Source organism: Fonsecaea monophora (assembly GCF_001642475.1).
Source record: "Fonsecaea monophora strain CBS 269.37 chromosome Unknown Scaff90, whole genome shotgun sequence".
In the NCBI taxonomy this organism is placed as follows: domain Eukaryota; kingdom Fungi; phylum Ascomycota; class Eurotiomycetes; order Chaetothyriales; family Herpotrichiellaceae; genus Fonsecaea; species Fonsecaea monophora.
In genome coordinates, this window is record NW_019174021.1 from 33,275 (window position 1) to 48,678 (window position 15,404).

The following is a 15,404-nucleotide window of genomic DNA, read 5'->3' on the forward strand; positions in this document are numbered from 1 at the left end:
TATATACAGCTGGCATGCGATTGTGATCTACGGAGACGACATCTACACTCACGTATTCTCTATTTCAAAACGAGGCTCCTTCTCAGCATAGATTGTCCCGTCCGTGGACCAGCGTGACCTTCCTTGCACGATACATCTTGTCATCTAAGGAGTATCCCCAACCCGGTAGACTAACTTGCCCGAGCGAACCTTTCCGTCTTGAAGGTCTTTTAATCCCCGGATAACACCTGCCAGTCCACCATCCCCAACCAAGACCGGGTGTGTCTTCAACTTGCCCTGTTCAACGTTCTAGTGAGGAAACAACACTCATTGAGAAAAAGCCGGTGTAAAGGGTGTGAACTAACCTCAGCGAGTAATCGTTCGCAAAGACCCATGAACATCTTTGCAAATTCAAAATCCTCTGGAGAAGCCGCAAATGTTCTAGGTCCAAAAACAAATGCTTCGCCGAACATGGTATACATGACGACTGAACTCGACTCAACATCATCCCTGGGTGAGATGATGGGGTTTGTGGTCCCGTAGTGAGTACGAGCGCCCGTAGAAAGAGAATCGGCACAGATCTTGGCCGATGATTCTATCGAAACGGTATCCCATGCGTATTTGAGTCCATTGTTTGTCAATCTCCGAATCTTGCTCGGAGTGTCAGGATCAGTATAAGGGAAACAATAGTCCGCTCCGAGGCCTTTGAGGCGATCGAACTGGTTCTCAGAGCATGTGGTGATGACTGTATATCCCGACCTAACAAGTGATATGTCAGCGTGTAAAGTTGCTTAGGACTTTAGTTCTGTTTCACGTACAATTTTGCAAATTGAATTGCCAGCCCACCAGTGGAAGTGCCTCCGCCATAAATCAAGACGTACTCTGAGTCCTTCTCAGAGCATGTCGGGAGCTTCAACCTGAGGGATTTCTGATAAAGACCTTGTCCCACGGTGATTGCTGAAAGTGGCACTGTGGCAGCGTCTTCGTAGGACAAGCTATCAGGTATCCTCATCTGTACGTCTCCCTTGACTACAGCATATTCGGCAAAGACGCCGTCCTCTCCATTCACGGCATTGGATCCATGTGCACATCCGCAGATTCTGTCGCCCTTTTGCCAGTCTTTGGTCACGGCAGGACCTACTTCTTCTACGACGCCGGCGTAGTCGCATCCCATCAATGCATCGTCTTTGGCTCTCCTGAAGGCCACATGTTTCCAGTCGGTCGGATTGAGCGCCACAGCATATGGTTTGACCAGGACATAATCGTCACGCAACCGCGGAAGTGGTCTATCCCGGACGAGTCGAGCTTCGTCTCCTTTAATGACCACGGCTTTCATGGTGCGGCCAGGATACGAGGAGCTCCGCCTGGTCGAGCCCATACGAAACCCAAGGTCCGGTGGAATGGGACGAAGTTGTAATCGCCAATATTGATACGGGAAATGCCACCCAGATCCCCTTGGCATCTCTCCCTCTGTCCCGAAATTGCTGCCTACTGTGAGGGCGCCGAAAAGTTGAGGGTGGAAGAAGCCTCGACAGTATGATGTATTGTCTTTGTGTTGTGACTGTGTGGCTATTTCGTGGAGTTTTACAATATACTCAGGAGACAAATTACAAAGTGGTGTCTTTGGCAATTCGCGGCCTAACCATTGGGTTTAGCGGGGCCGAGGGCCGGTCAGATTAGAAAGAAACTGTGGAGGGCACAAGATGGCGTGGTGCAGTAGCTTTTGAAGGTCCGGTCCACAGTCTATTAACTGCTACTCCTTTACCTCTTGACTTCAACAACGTTGATGCAATCATGGAATATCGTGCTGCAACCGAGCTTCAAGTATGTATTTGTGCTCATCGCTACATAGATCCGAGTTACGATAGAAGAGCCAATATATGCATCAAACCTATCCAATAGCTCAAATCCAACTCGCTCTCCCCTTAATATGACCGAGGTAGCCCCAAGACTCTCTCACCGATGTAGTTCTTGATCATCTCCCTGCTCACAGGTGCAATTCGCGGGAGCATGGCTTCTCTCAGATAGCGTTCAACGTGATATTCTTTCGCATAACCCATGCCCCCATGTGTCAAGACGGCTCTCTGGCACGCGTCAAACGCGGCTTCTGCTGCAAGATATTTTCCAGCGTTAGCATATTCGCCAGTCGTGTGTCCTTGGTCATAAAGCCTTGCCGCAAGGTATAGGGTCAACCTTGCCGCCTCGAGCGACATCCACGACTCTGCGAGAGGATGCTGAATGCCCTGATTGCGACCGATTTGCCGATCAAACACGACCCGCTCTGTGGCATACGAAGCTGCTCGTCGGAGCGCCGCGTATCCTAGCCCCAACGCCTCTACTCCGACAAGAACTCTTTCGGCATTCATGCCATGCATGATCATCTTGAAACCGTCACCTTCTTGGCCAATCAGGTCCTCTGCAGGAACCTTCCAGTTCTCGAAGAAGAGGATGTTGGAGTCCACAGCAGCACGCCCCAGCTTGGGAATCTCCGTAACCTGCACTTGGGTGCGATCGAGGTCGGTGTAGAAGAGTGACAGGCCTTTACTCGGCTTGCTCACTTGATCCACCGGTGTTGTTCGAACTAGGATCAAAATCTTCTGCGCAATTTGAGCTGTTGAAATCCAGATCTTCGACCCGTTGAGGATATAGTGATCGCCTTCGCGCCGCGCAAAGGATTGGAGTTTCAGGGTGTCGAGACCAGAATTCGGTTCTGTTACGCCAAAACATGCCCTTTCCTTGCCGGCTATTAGATCTGGGAGCCAGCGTTTCTTCTGTTCGTCGGTCCCAAACTTGGCCACTGGCTCAAGACCAAAGATATTCATGTGAATAGAAGAGGCTCCGGCCATGCCTGCTCCTGACTCGGAAATAGTTTGCATCATCACAGCGGCTTCGGCAATTCCAAGCTCAGAGCCCCCATATGCTTGTGGTAGGCAAATTCCTAGCCATCCATCTGCCGCGAGGTCGTTGTATAGATCATGTGGAAACTCATGTTTGTTGTCGTGTTCCAACCAGTACTCGTCCGGGTACTTGGAGCAAATTTTGGAAACAGCCTCGCGCACTGTCTTCTGCGACTCTGTAAAGTCCGGAGGATCAAAATCCAACCTCCCCACACCGGCTGATCTGAAGCCCCGGCTGATGCCAAACGAAGCGAGACAGCCGGCGCGGGCATGAATTGTGCGTCCGCTGGCCGTACAGAGGACTCTCCTCGACTGGCGAAATAAGAAGCTCATGTTGGACAGCGCCCTCTTCGAAATTTTTGTTGGTCGAGCCTTATCAACGCTCGTAACAGAGACTTGGCTTGGGGCTTCCTGTTGCACATTAGCTCTGGACACTCGCAAAAGCTAGCAAGGTGGTAAAGTAAGGAAAGTCGAGCGTGGACAAGGCTGAAAAGCCGAGGTCGACGTGATTGGAGCTTCGGGTAGGGTTGCGATGTACAAGTGACATAGTCGGCCCGAGGTGCGGAACAACACAACACGGATGACCCTCTTCCCCATTCCCCCCTTCTATACCGACGACCCCTCTAGTGTGCTGGATACTTGGTTTCCCCCGGCCAGACACAGAAACAGGTACCCCAATGGCTGGCCCAAATTCCCCGCGCTCGGTGCTCCCCGGTTACGCCTGAGGAGGACCTTGACCTTGGGTACTGGCAAGCAATCTCTAAGACAGTTCTGTATCTATCGCCTCGGCTCCTCTGTTCCCGGTCGAAGTGTCGTGGAACGTATGATGTGGCTATGGAGGCTGCGGAACAGACCTCAGCCTTGAATAGAAAGAAGGCACCTCGAGAAAGGGATCGAGTTCAAGAGGTCGGTTCGAGCCTTCCCAACCACTCCCTGTACAAGGTGGCACTCCCGTTCATTATCGGAGGGCTGTCAGGGTCAATTGCGACGATATGCCTGCAACCAGTTGACATGGTGAAGGTGCGACTTCAATTGACTGGTGAAGGGAGTAGAAGTGGTCCACGCGCCAGTCCGTTCACTGTGGCTCGAGATATTGTCAAACAAGGCAGACCGTTGGAACTGTACTCTGGACTGTCGGCTGCGCTCCTTCGCCAGGTGGTCTACGGCACCAGCCGACTGGGGTTGTTCTTCACGTTCGAAGATGCTCTCAAGACGCGCGCAAAAGAGCGTGGAAGGCAGATGACATTCATAGAGCGCGCTGGGGCAGGCATCGCCGCAGGTGCCCTTGGATCATTCATTGGCAATCCCACAGAAGTCGCCTTGATTCGAATGCAGTCTGATGGCATGAGGCCGATGGACCAGCGGCAGAACTATCGCTCCGTCTTCGATACGCTGCATCGGATTGTCAAGAACGAGGGTGTGCTCGCACTTTGGACCGGGGCCAGAGCGACTGTCGTCCGCGCCATGTGTACCAATTTTGGACAGCTTGCTTTCTTTTCCGAGACGAAGAACCAACTCGAAAAGTTCTCCAGCATCCCGGAGCAGGCACGAGTAGTGGCAGCATCAACAGTGGCGGGATTTTTTGCCTCCTTTTTCAGTATGCCTCTGGACTTTGTGAAAACGAGGCTCCAACGACAATCCACCAATCTACCAGGACAACCAACCTACGCCGGTGTGTCAGATTGCTTTCGTCAAGTACTGCAACAAGAGGGGCCGCTACGATTCTATCGGGGCTTTGGGACCTATTTCGCCCGAATGGCACCGCATTCGTATGTGACACCCGTCCCAGGTTTTGACCTCCTTGAGTTGCTAACGTTGGCAGAATAATCTCGCTCATAGTCGCAGACAATCTAACCAAACTCCTCAAAAGGCCATGACTTAAGGATCGTAGGCTACGTTGTATCATTGTATAGGCAGTCTTTCTAAAGCTACAAGTCCCCTGAAACGAATGCCATGACCTCAATATATCCAATGCTCTAGTCTCTTTTGAACAGTCCTCAGAGCCTTGTCGCGTTGCCACTGACTACTTGTCGGTATTGTAGATCACTTCAAATCCCTGTAATGTCTTTAGAGCTTGTCGACACTCCCTTTCGTACTGCTCAATGCCTCCCAGGTAGTTTAACTGTTCCCGTTTCTTCCCCGGGATATTGGCCCCCATGTACCAGGAGTCAGTCAATGGTAGCAGGGTTTTGTCGTTAGCCTCTTGGATGGTTTGCTTCCACTGCTCTTCAGCGTCCCTCTTTGCTTCAATCGACTTGATACCTCCCGCCTCAAGTTTTTTAATCAAGTCGACGACTATATCGACCTGGCTTTCAATAAAAACCGGTCCGTTTGTGAAGGCGGTCGGTGCTAGTCCGGTGATCAGCAGCGTGAACGCGAAACGAGATCGCCAGAGTCCTTACCTTGAGGCCCATATATCATAAACATATTCGGGCAGCCACTGCTGCATAACCCCAGGTGTGTGAAGACGCCATCCTTCCATCGCTCCCGGAAGGTCAATCCGTCTGTCCCCTTTATGTTCATGTTCGTCAGGCTACCCGTCATAGCGTCGAATCCCGTGGCCATGACGACTGTATCAAATTCACGTTCGACCCCGTCTTGGGTGATGATGCCTTTCTCGGTGAACTCTCGGATCGGGTTAGCTTTGAGGTCCACAATATCAACATTGTCCTGGTCAAGACACTCGTAGTAATCTTGCTCGAGACTGCTTCGCTTCGTCCCAAACGCAAAGGGGGCCTTCTCTGGCACTAGGAATGCCGCTTTGGCGGGGTTCTTAAGCCTTGGGCGTGTCTTCTTCGCCCAGAACTCATACATCAACTTGTTGGCCTTTTCGTCCACCAAGAAATCTCGGTAGTTTGCCTGGTTGAAGTTGAATCCACCACGATTCCATAGTTCCTCCCAAAGCTCTTCCCGCTCTTGATCGTTCAAGTCAAAGACGGAGCCTGGCCGAGGATCGTACCCTAATCCCGATTTTGATTGCCGACAATAGGCAAACACGTGTCCATACGTGGACTTGTTGACTCGCTGTTCAAATTCGCTCAATGGGCGTTGGAACATAGGTAACGAGATGCTGGCAGTACGGATATACACGGTCAAGTGCCGTGCCTCCTTGGCGATCTCCTGGGTGCACTGCACCGCTGTTGCGCCTGACCCGATGATAGCAACACGGGTGTTTTTGGTGTTGGCCACTTTCGGCCAGCGGGTCGAGTGAATCAGCTGTCCTCGAAATTTGTCCAGATTTTTGAAATCGGGGAAGTACGGCTTGAATGAACTTCCTGTGGCACAGATGAGATACTTGCATCTCGCTTTCTGGCCACTCTCGGTCGTGACGGTCCATTTCCCTCTTGACTGGTCATATTCGGCGCCGATAACATTGGCGGAATAGGTGATATCTTTAGATAGGTCTAATGTCATATCCACGTGCTTGAAATACTCCTTCAACTCTTCTCCGCTGGGAAATCTCTCGGACCAGTTCCATTTGCGCCAGACTTCGGGCATCGAGAACTGGTAGTATGGAATCTCCGAGTCGACACGAGCCCCGGGGTAGTTGTTCCAGTGCCAGACTCCGCCAAGAGTTGAGCCAGCCTCGAACAAATGGACGTTGAACCCTAGACGACGGAACTTATAGAGACCATAGCAGCCACCGAAGCCCGCGCCGATAATGAGAATGTCGACTTCTCGGACTTCATGGCTTCCGTTGGTCAAGGCAGTAATTGAACCCATGTTGGAATCGACAGTCAAGCAGGGCAAAGGTAGAAAGTACCACGATGGAGGACGGGGCGGGCGTTAGAATGGTTGATAGCCGTACGACCTACCGGAGGTAGAGGTGGTATTTCACTTTCTAATTGTAGTGAAGCCTGTCAAGAATGTTCAATGTCTGTTTGGTCCTCCTATCCTATAACCGGACTACGCCGAGGCAAACCTGTGTAGCTAGAATCCAATCACACGCCCGCGGACCGAATGAAACAAGCAAGTTGCGTGTTTCGGCGCCGGCCAAAGTCACCGAAATTATAGCATTTTACTTGAAGTCATGAGATATTACCAGAATACCACCGCCTGGTGCTGTTGGAGACAGAAACCGTCTGGTGATCGAGGATGAAGGGATGGCTGTATCCCTAGATCCGACCACCAGACGATTTCTATTCTCTTCTGCATGCCAAGGGTGTCGAAAGATGTTGAGCAGTTATCTCGGCGTAGTCCATACCAAGAGCTGGAGGATTCCGAAGCATTCAGAATACCTTGATTTGTCCTCGGTGCGGTTCCCAGCGCTTGTTCTTTCGACAAGTTTGGACCTCGCATTCTTCCCCGGATCAGAGTCCCGACTTCGGCAAGCTCCACAGGGAATACCATCCTCTGTCCAGGTTGGCAAACTACTGGAATGTCAAAGATCTGGCTGAGAGCGAACAGTAAGCCACCAAAACTATCTCCTGTAGCAAAAGCAGAGATCAAGAAAGAGTAAGGTAACCACAACAGCAACTTGAACAAAAATGAAGCCTTGGACAAAATTTCTGCACGTAAAAAACAAGACTTGTAACAAGCACCCTAAAAGCAAGTTCTCCCACGCTCCCTCCCGCACATCGTTTTGTGGGTGTTGCTAACAGGAATTAGAGGACTTGAGATATGCACCTACCTTGTATACCCCGCCCTGAACCACCAGGATTGATCCTTGGTGTTTTCTTACGGAATAAAAAAGCCAGACGAAGTAGCTAGATTGCTCCACAATGTAAAGGCCATTGAAAGAAGCTGGTCATGCGCGCAGAATCGGGCGTCGCCGAAGCACCAACAGAGCCAAAAGACTTTTATATAAACGTCACCTTCAGTGTAGCTGTCAAATGTGCGGTGTCTTCAATAATAGTTCGTTCTCCCCGCGCTCTCACAGCGGGTATCAACAAGAGTTCTCTCATCATGGCATGGAGCGGCGCTCATGAAAAGAACAATGGGGTCGACACAGTGGAAGCCGACCCAGTTGACCACGTTGAATACGATAGCGGTGTTGTCAACCAACAGCCAGTCCCCTGCTACGATGCTGCAGAGACACAGAAGGTCCTCCACAAGATTGACTGGAGGCTCCTACCAATACTGGCCCTGCTCTATCTCCTTGCCTTCCTGGATAGGGGGAACCTGGGGAATGCAAAAGTGGCTGGAATGGCAACCGATCTGAATCTCACAGGGACCCAGTATAACTTGGCGGCAACCGTATGTCCCTGGTCTCTGAACACTCTTTGCTTGTTTCTTTATTGACGGAGTAACAGATGTTCTTCATCCCTTATGCCGTTTTTGAAATTCCGAGCAACATTGTGCTTAAGCTACTTCGACCCTCTATTTGGATGACATGTTTAGTGGTCTCTTGGGGCACTGTATGTGAATAGATAGTCATCCAACGTACAGTGTATCGTGGTTAACAATTGTTCTTAAAGGTTGTCGTCTGCACTGGAATTGTCCAAAACTACCACGGGCTGCTCGTTTGCCGCATCCTCCTAGGAGTCACCGAGGCTGGTTTCTTCCCCGCGGCCACCTTTTTGGTCTCTGAATGGTACTGCCGATTCGAGGTCCAAACACGTATGTCCGTGTTCTTCTCGGCGGCCTCGATGGCTGGAGCCTTTTCTGGTCTGTTGGCATTCGGCATCCAGCAGATGGATGGCGTTGCTGACCTCGCCGGCTGGCGGTGGATCTTCATACTTGAAGGCATCGTGACAGTGTTGATGGGTTTCACAATACCTTGGATCCTGCCGGACTCACCCGAGCGTGCCCGTTGGTTGACCCCCGAAGAGAAGAGATTTGTTCGATATCGTCTCGAACGCGACTCAGGCACCGAGAAGGGCCGAGTCGACACCATGGACCATTTCCACACCAAATACCTGGTGGCCGCTCTCACAGATTGGAAGATTTGGTTTACAGTCTTTGTATACTGGGGCAACACGTAGGCAGCCTATACAGCATCCCACACTCATTCTTCGAACCTATTGGCTAATATGAGCTGCACAGAATTCCCGTATACGCATTCACCTTCACAGCGCCCACCATTATCAAAGACCTGGGATACACTTCGGCTCAGGCTCAACTTCTCACCATCCCGGTCTACTTTGCCGGGCTCGTTTCCACAATCGGGTTCTCCTGGCTCGCTGACCGGCGTCGTTCTCGGTGGCCATTTGTGGTGGTTCCATATGCGATATCTATGGTTGGCTTCCTCGCACTGCTGGTCATCCCTCACCCCAAATTGCCTGGCTTGACATACGCCTTCTTGTTCCCCATTACAATCGGCGTCTATCCTGCAGTAATCACGCTGGTGTCATGGGTTGCCAATAATCTAGCACCCACTTCAAAACGTGCTTGTGGTCTCGCTGTCAGTATCATGATGGGAAATTTCGGCGGTGCCATCGGTTCCAATATCTACCTTGCCCAAGAAGCCCCTCGTTATTGGACCGGCTATGGTGTGTCGACCGCGTGCTGCGCACTCGCAATTGCATCAACCTTTGTCCTGAGGTGGGCATACAAACGTGAGAACACGAAGAGAGACCAGATATCCGAGGAGGAGGTCAGGTCAATGTATACCGAAGGTATGTTTTCATCCCCCATCCCCGGCTAACGGAAACTTCGCTAATGGACACAGAGATGTTGTTGGACATGGGAGATAAGTCGCCTCTGTACAGATACGTGTATTGACTGAGGTGAAGAGGCTGCCATAGGAGAAGAGTGCGTGCTTCCGAAGTCTTCTGGCCCAGGTGGGCTATGGGAACCCCAGATGCAGTACTCCCAATGATGATGCCGATTACACCACGCGGCAGTGGACAATACAAGACCATGGATCTTGTAAGGCTGAAAGTATTAAAGAGCGAGAATAGAGATTCGCAATTCTGGAGAGACCCACCGCCCGAGTATTTCACTCCGGTAGAGGTTTCAAGTCAAACAGAATCACCATAGTCTGTTTCCTCCCTGCATGGGAATACCAAAAGCACCTTGAGACACTAATGGCGCATCTTCGAATGGCCAATCTTGTGAAAACCCTGTGATTAGTTCGCTAGGCATAGGGTGATCACAGCGATCAGGCATGTCCAACGCGCTCGAGTACTGTCTGAATTCATCCGCGACGAACATGTGGTCAAACTGATTCATTGACGACAACAGGTCGAATTGGCCGGACCCCAGCTGCCATGAACCCGGCAGGTTGTCACCAACCGCGTGGCCTGAAGAGGAGGATCCATCGACCGTAGTGGCTGCCTGAAGTGAGTCGATGCGTCCCGACTGTTGGTTCTGCGCTGATACAGATGGGCCTAGATCCTTCTTTGTCGCAGCGTTGATGGCATCTCGGATCACAGCGTTGCTGATGCGGTTAAAGAGCTCGCACGAGCTGCGAGCGACGCTCCACCTCTCGCAGATGGCGACAAGGATGTTCGAGCAGGCACGCGTGTCGTTGATTATTTCCAGGGTGTCTGGAATCGGCGCGGCCTGACTGGGATCCTTCAACGCCAGACCGATTCCGTAGACGTAGGCGAGCCCGTCAATGAAGATACCGTGGAGTGTGATCCAAGAGTAATTTAGCTGCCGTTTCCGGTGTAGCTCATAGTAGGAAGTGATGGACGATTTAGCCGCTGAAAATAGTCGTTGCAAATCGCCCTCCTCTTCGCCCGGCTTAGTGGGTATAACGGGGTAAGGAAGGTATGGTGAAGGGCGGTAGAGCAACAGAACTGCATTGTTGAACACAGCATCATACCAGTGCGCCGACAGGAAGCACGATACAAATGTCCTGTTGTTGTGGTGGCGTTCTCCTAGTTTCAAAAGGCTCGTGGCATTCTTCCATGCGACCAGTTCGTCGTAAAGTTGGCTTCGTACTCGAACCTTTTCCTCCAAAGGAATGTCGCTCTTCTGTTTGGCAGCGTACAATGTACTCAGTATTTTCCCAGACAAATGTCGGATTTTGATGAGGTGCAAAAATGGAGAGATGTTTGGGGCCTCTGGGTCGGGATCTGGTAGGATGGGCCGATCAGGACCAAATTCTTCATCCTCCAAATGTGAGGGAAGTGAGATGTCGATGTCCTCGTCCCGCATGGCCACTGGACGCCCAAGAGTAAAGCTAACTATCCTGTGCTATCCGCGTCAGATGGACATATTTTGACGACAGGAAGAAGAACATCGCACTTACCTGTCAAGGTTATAAAAGCACCAAAATGCGCGTTTCCGCATTTCCACCTCAAACGTTATGGGCACACTATGTACGACTGGCCGTCCAGTCTGACGGTCTACCCGTTTTGGCTCCAGATGTAGGCCCAACTCGAAACAAATTCTTGCTCCAATGCCAATCAGGTGCCATATACTCCCGCTCGTGTCTCGTAAATTGCTGAATATGCCATGCTGAGAAAGAAGAAGAATTGTCTGAAGGGGAACCAGTCCGCTCATGTTCAAGAGCTCGTGCAGCTTTTTCTGGGCTCTGGTGTAGTGAGTCGCGGTACCTGCCATTGACTCCTCGAACCTGTTCACATTGGCGCTACCGATTGCCAAAACCATGTCGAATACAAAGGCATCAAACGGATGCGTGGAGTAATATGTCGGGTTGCTGTAGATTTGTTCTACGGCAGCTAGAAAGGTAGGCCGGTGTAATAAAGGAAACGTTATATGTGTGTGCTGGAAATATGCCTCGATAAACTGCATCGCGATATTCTGAGGTGGAAGAGGCGCATCGCTCGCGGTACTGGACATGCGCCAGTTATGCTCATCAAGGTGGTTCGAGTTCTCTTTCGGCCAGTATCCCTCTGACTGCTGCGGATCCAAAACAGAGCTGATGATACTAGCTAGGCCCATGCCACTGCTCGATCCGAGATACCGCGTCTCGCCCGCCGCGGTCAACGTGAGGTATCCGACCTCGGTGGCGACAGCATCATCGGCAGGTGTTCTTGTAGAAGCCATTGACGCCGCAGTCATGACAGCATTGCGCTCCTGCCTGGGAGATTGACTATCCAAAATTTCACCTCCATTCGACGTTTCGGTCTGTGCAAGATTGACCTGGGCCGAGGGATTGATGTTAATTTCGGCTTGTGCCTCCTGGATATTAATGGGGCTGCGGATGGGGCTGGGGTTGTTGGGTGTGGCATTCGAAACCTGTGCTTGAAGCGCAGCCACTTGTCTCTGCAGCTTGAGATTGTCATCTTCGATCTTTCGCAAATCGCTTTCGAGACTCTCCACATATCCCCGGGGAAGGTTGCGTGATCTAAGCTTGTCCACGTGAAGACACTGGGCCCCAGCCTTTTCACAAGCGCTGCACCGAGGGATACGGCGGTCACACCTCGTTTTGCGTAGGTGACATCGGTCACAAGCCTGCATTTTGGGGGGCACTGGGGAGGGTGGCCGGGGTACAGGACGTCACGGGGGGATCTGCGGGGTTATTCGTTGAGCACGACCAAGAATTCAATGGTCAGAGAATGGAGGAAACCAAAGGGGAGCAAGAGAGGAGGAAGAGAAGACTGGAGAAGGCCGGGGCACACGCTCCCAAATACTCGGACGCAGGCCGATCGCAAACAGCGAAGAATCCGCCGTGGCAATTTGTGGGCGGGAGGGTGGACAAGGGCGGGGGAGGGGGATGAGGTTGGAGCGGGAGATGGCTCAATATTGGAATGTAGACCGGGGGGGTGCACCCACCTCTGGGTGCCCATGGTTTAGGCGCGTGGCAACCTGCGTGCGAGCTTGACTAAGGCCAGTGTGGGCTGCACTAGCGGCTCGTGTGCGCCTAGAACGTAGTGCCCCATCCAAGGCGACTAGGCACTTGGGCTATCAGGCCACGCATTTCGAACGGCCACTTGGCTGCAAGTACACCATGAATGAAAAGACGGCCTCGGTGACTTGCACATTTCAACTGCTTGCACACACTCGGAGCATTCCCGCCTACTTTATCTGCCCAGGTATTTCGTAGATACTAATTGGCAGCAATCGCTGCGGTCCTGATGAGGAGCTTGGGCTTGGCAGAGCTTGAAGCAAGCCACCGTCATTGCAGATCCCATAGACCGTCCAAAACACTACAGTCACAACAGAACACAATCAGAAATGCGTGGGAGAGTCGATATCGTACCTACGGCGAACTGGCTTCCAGTCAGCCAGTGCGTCGGTACTTGAAGACCGATCTTCGTCGTGATTGTGGAGCGAATATAGGCTTGTTCGGCGTTTACCGAAAAACCCCCTCTCTTCCCAGGCTCGGATATGGCATGCCTTCCCACTTTGCGGCGACAGATCACCGAGTACGAGTGAATGGCACAGAGACTCAGGTGCTCTAGAACGGCCCAAGTGGCCGGCGACTGTGCCTTGAGCAGACATTCAAATTTCAACTTTTTGCTTTCTCTCTCTTCCACATTATCCTTCGCTGAGTGTGAGTAGACATGGCTCCTGCATTGACGACGGAGCCAGGACGGCCCATCATCATTGGCAATGTGGCCGGCGCAATGGAAGACTGCCCTTATGCCATGTAAGTCGAGTTCGCCCACGAAAAGGACACCTGGGATAACTGACGGCTAGGCTAGGCATCGCATGGTGACAGAAGGCTATCTGGATGCAATCGCTGGGGATTGGCTCTCCGAATTGAACATTGCTTGGAACGCCATTCGAAAGCACAATGATCCCACTAAGGGATACGAGGTTGGCTTCCTCGAACAACTGGACGACTGTATCGACATTATTGCGGAGAAGAAGATAAAATGCGTGACTAATGCCGGAGCCCTCAACACACCCGAATGTGCGAAGAAAGCAATGGAGATCTGCCAGAAGCATGGGCAGGGTCATCTGAAAGTCGCATATGTCCAAGGCGATGACATCTCTGAAATCGTTGTCGACCCAGCTAGACAGCAAGAACTCGGCGGTATCGTTCATCTCGACCACCCAGAACGGAAATTAGAGGATTGGGATAGGAAACCCTACTGCGGTGTAGCTTACATCGGCGCATGGGGAATCGCTGAGGCTCTACGACGCGGTGCAGATATCGTCATTTGCGGTCGTGTCACAGATGCTAGTCCTGTCATTGGGCTTGCTGCTTGGTGGCACGACTGGCCGCACGATGCTTGGGATCAATTAGCCGGTGCCTTGATCGCGGGACGTAAGTTTGTCGTCTCTTCTGTTCCATTCATAGATCGCTGACCACTTCTTAGACCTGATTGAATGTGGTCCCTACGTGACGGGCGCAAACTTCTCAGGAGTGCGACCATATCTAGATGGGCTTGTGGACCTGGGATTTCCCATCGCCGAAATTGCCCACGACGGCACCGTTGTCATCACAAAGCACCCGGAAGCTGCAGGATTTGTCGATGAGATGAATGTACGAGCACAGTTTCTCTACGAGATCCAAGGCACAAAGTATATAAACTCGGATGTCTGTGCCGACATTGAAAACGTTAAAATTGAAAACACTGGCAAAAAAGACCGCGTTCGCATCTCGGGTGCGGTTGGAAGCCCGCCACCACCGACGACCAAAGCCATCGTGGTGGCAATTGGGGGTTACCAGGCTGAGGCTACTTTCTATATGAACGGATTGGACATCGACGCCAAAGAGAGATTCATGCGCCAACAATTAGAGTATGCCTTCCGAAACGCCAATTTCTCCGAACTTAGCATTGAACGCCACGGGTCTGCAGCTGTCAACCCACCTCGCCAGTCGCTGGGAACTGTTGGCTATCGTGTGCTCGTCAAAGGCCGGAAAGCCGAAGATATCAGTGAAGAGGTATTTCGAAAGCACGTCTACGCACTCCGAATGCAATTCTACGCAGGTTAGAAGCTCTTGCTCTCACCTTTGATTCCCCTTTACTGACACTTTGATAAAGGGTATCATATGTCACTAGATTTCCGAACCATGGCCCCCAAGATGTTTATGGAGCTTTTCCCCGGGGTTATTTCTTATACTTCTTTACCACATCGAGTGGTATTCGACGGCAAAGAGATTGCGATTCAACACCATGGCATCACGGAACCACCGCCTGGTAAGAGACCTAGCAAGGAAACCGACAACCCTACGCCGCTCGAGACATTTGGAGAGACTCGATTTTTCCCTCTGGGTTCTGTAGCTCATGCGCGATCTGGAGATAAAGGAGACAATTGTAACGTCGGCTTCTTTGTCCGGAGTGCCAACGAATACAAGTGGCTCCAGTCATACTTGACCGTCCCGAAAATCATCGAGTTGATGGGAGAAGACTTCAAGGAAGGCACTACAGTCGAGAGGTGCGAGTTTCCTCAGATCTGGGCTGTCCATTTCCGATTTCTTGACTTTCTAGGTGGAGGTGCTGCCAGTAGCACCAGAATCGACATGCTGGGCAAAGGAGTGGCTGAGTATCTGAGGAGCAAGTTTGTGGATGTTCCCGTTCAGTTTTTGGACAACCCCATCTCGGTGGCATAAAGGACATGGGCGGTACGGAGACGAGATATCTCATAGAATTTCTCAGGTGTTCTTCATTGTATCTGTTTCGAAACACGAAACAGCAACATGTCAGAACCGTCCTTGAGCGGAATAGATTGATTGGTCACAGGCTTGAGCCTCAACGGCTACACGGCATTACAGATAAG

The 15,404-nt window shown here is 51.6% G+C and overlaps 7 protein-coding genes across 7 annotated transcripts; 3 read left to right on the forward strand and 4 right to left on the reverse strand.

The window, feature by feature from the left end:
• Positions 1–144: 144 nt before the first annotated feature.
• On the reverse strand, positions 145–1,315 carry AYO21_09288 (hypothetical protein; the record flags this gene model as incomplete). Its single annotated transcript, XM_022659225.1, has 3 exons — positions 145–276; positions 345–738; positions 798–1,315. The coding sequence occupies 3 exons, from the start codon at positions 1,313–1,315 to the stop codon at positions 145–147; spliced, it is 1,044 nt and encodes a 347-aa protein (XP_022508433.1).
• A 589-nt stretch (positions 1,316–1,904) lies between these two features.
• On the reverse strand, positions 1,905–3,209 carry AYO21_09289 (hypothetical protein; the record flags this gene model as incomplete). Its single annotated transcript, XM_022659226.1, has 1 exon — positions 1,905–3,209. The coding sequence occupies one exon, from the start codon at positions 3,207–3,209 to the stop codon at positions 1,905–1,907; it is 1,305 nt and encodes a 434-aa protein (XP_022508434.1).
• A 501-nt stretch (positions 3,210–3,710) lies between these two features.
• Positions 3,711–4,703, forward strand: AYO21_09290 (hypothetical protein; the record flags this gene model as incomplete). Its single annotated transcript, XM_022659227.1, has 1 exon — positions 3,711–4,703. One exon carries the CDS (start codon positions 3,711–3,713, stop codon positions 4,701–4,703), a length of 993 nt encoding a protein of 330 aa, XP_022508435.1.
• A 196-nt stretch (positions 4,704–4,899) lies between these two features.
• Positions 4,900–6,599, reverse strand: AYO21_09291 (hypothetical protein; the record flags this gene model as incomplete). The annotated part of the gene is made up of 2 exons (XM_022659228.1): positions 4,900–5,225; positions 5,279–6,599. The coding sequence occupies 2 exons, from the start codon at positions 6,597–6,599 to the stop codon at positions 4,900–4,902; spliced, it is 1,647 nt and encodes a 548-aa protein (XP_022508436.1).
• Positions 6,600–7,781: 1,182 nt separating this feature from the next.
• AYO21_09292 (hypothetical protein) lies at positions 7,782–9,539 on the forward strand (the record flags this gene model as incomplete). The annotated part of the gene is made up of 5 exons (XM_022659229.1): positions 7,782–8,072; positions 8,129–8,233; positions 8,294–8,796; positions 8,862–9,433; positions 9,487–9,539. The coding sequence occupies 5 exons, from the start codon at positions 7,782–7,784 to the stop codon at positions 9,537–9,539; spliced, it is 1,524 nt and encodes a 507-aa protein (XP_022508437.1).
• A 249-nt stretch (positions 9,540–9,788) lies between these two features.
• On the reverse strand, positions 9,789–12,191 carry AYO21_09293 (hypothetical protein; the record flags this gene model as incomplete). The annotated part of the gene is made up of 2 exons (XM_022659230.1): positions 9,789–10,956; positions 11,017–12,191. 2 exons carry the CDS (start codon positions 12,189–12,191, stop codon positions 9,789–9,791), a joined length of 2,343 nt encoding a protein of 780 aa, XP_022508438.1.
• Positions 12,192–13,237: 1,046 nt separating this feature from the next.
• Positions 13,238–15,237, forward strand: AYO21_09294 (hypothetical protein; the record flags this gene model as incomplete). The annotated part of the gene is made up of 4 exons (XM_022659231.1): positions 13,238–13,323; positions 13,379–13,947; positions 14,000–14,614; positions 14,669–15,237. The coding sequence occupies 4 exons, from the start codon at positions 13,238–13,240 to the stop codon at positions 15,235–15,237; spliced, it is 1,839 nt and encodes a 612-aa protein (XP_022508439.1).
• Positions 15,238–15,404: the final 167 nt, after the last annotated feature.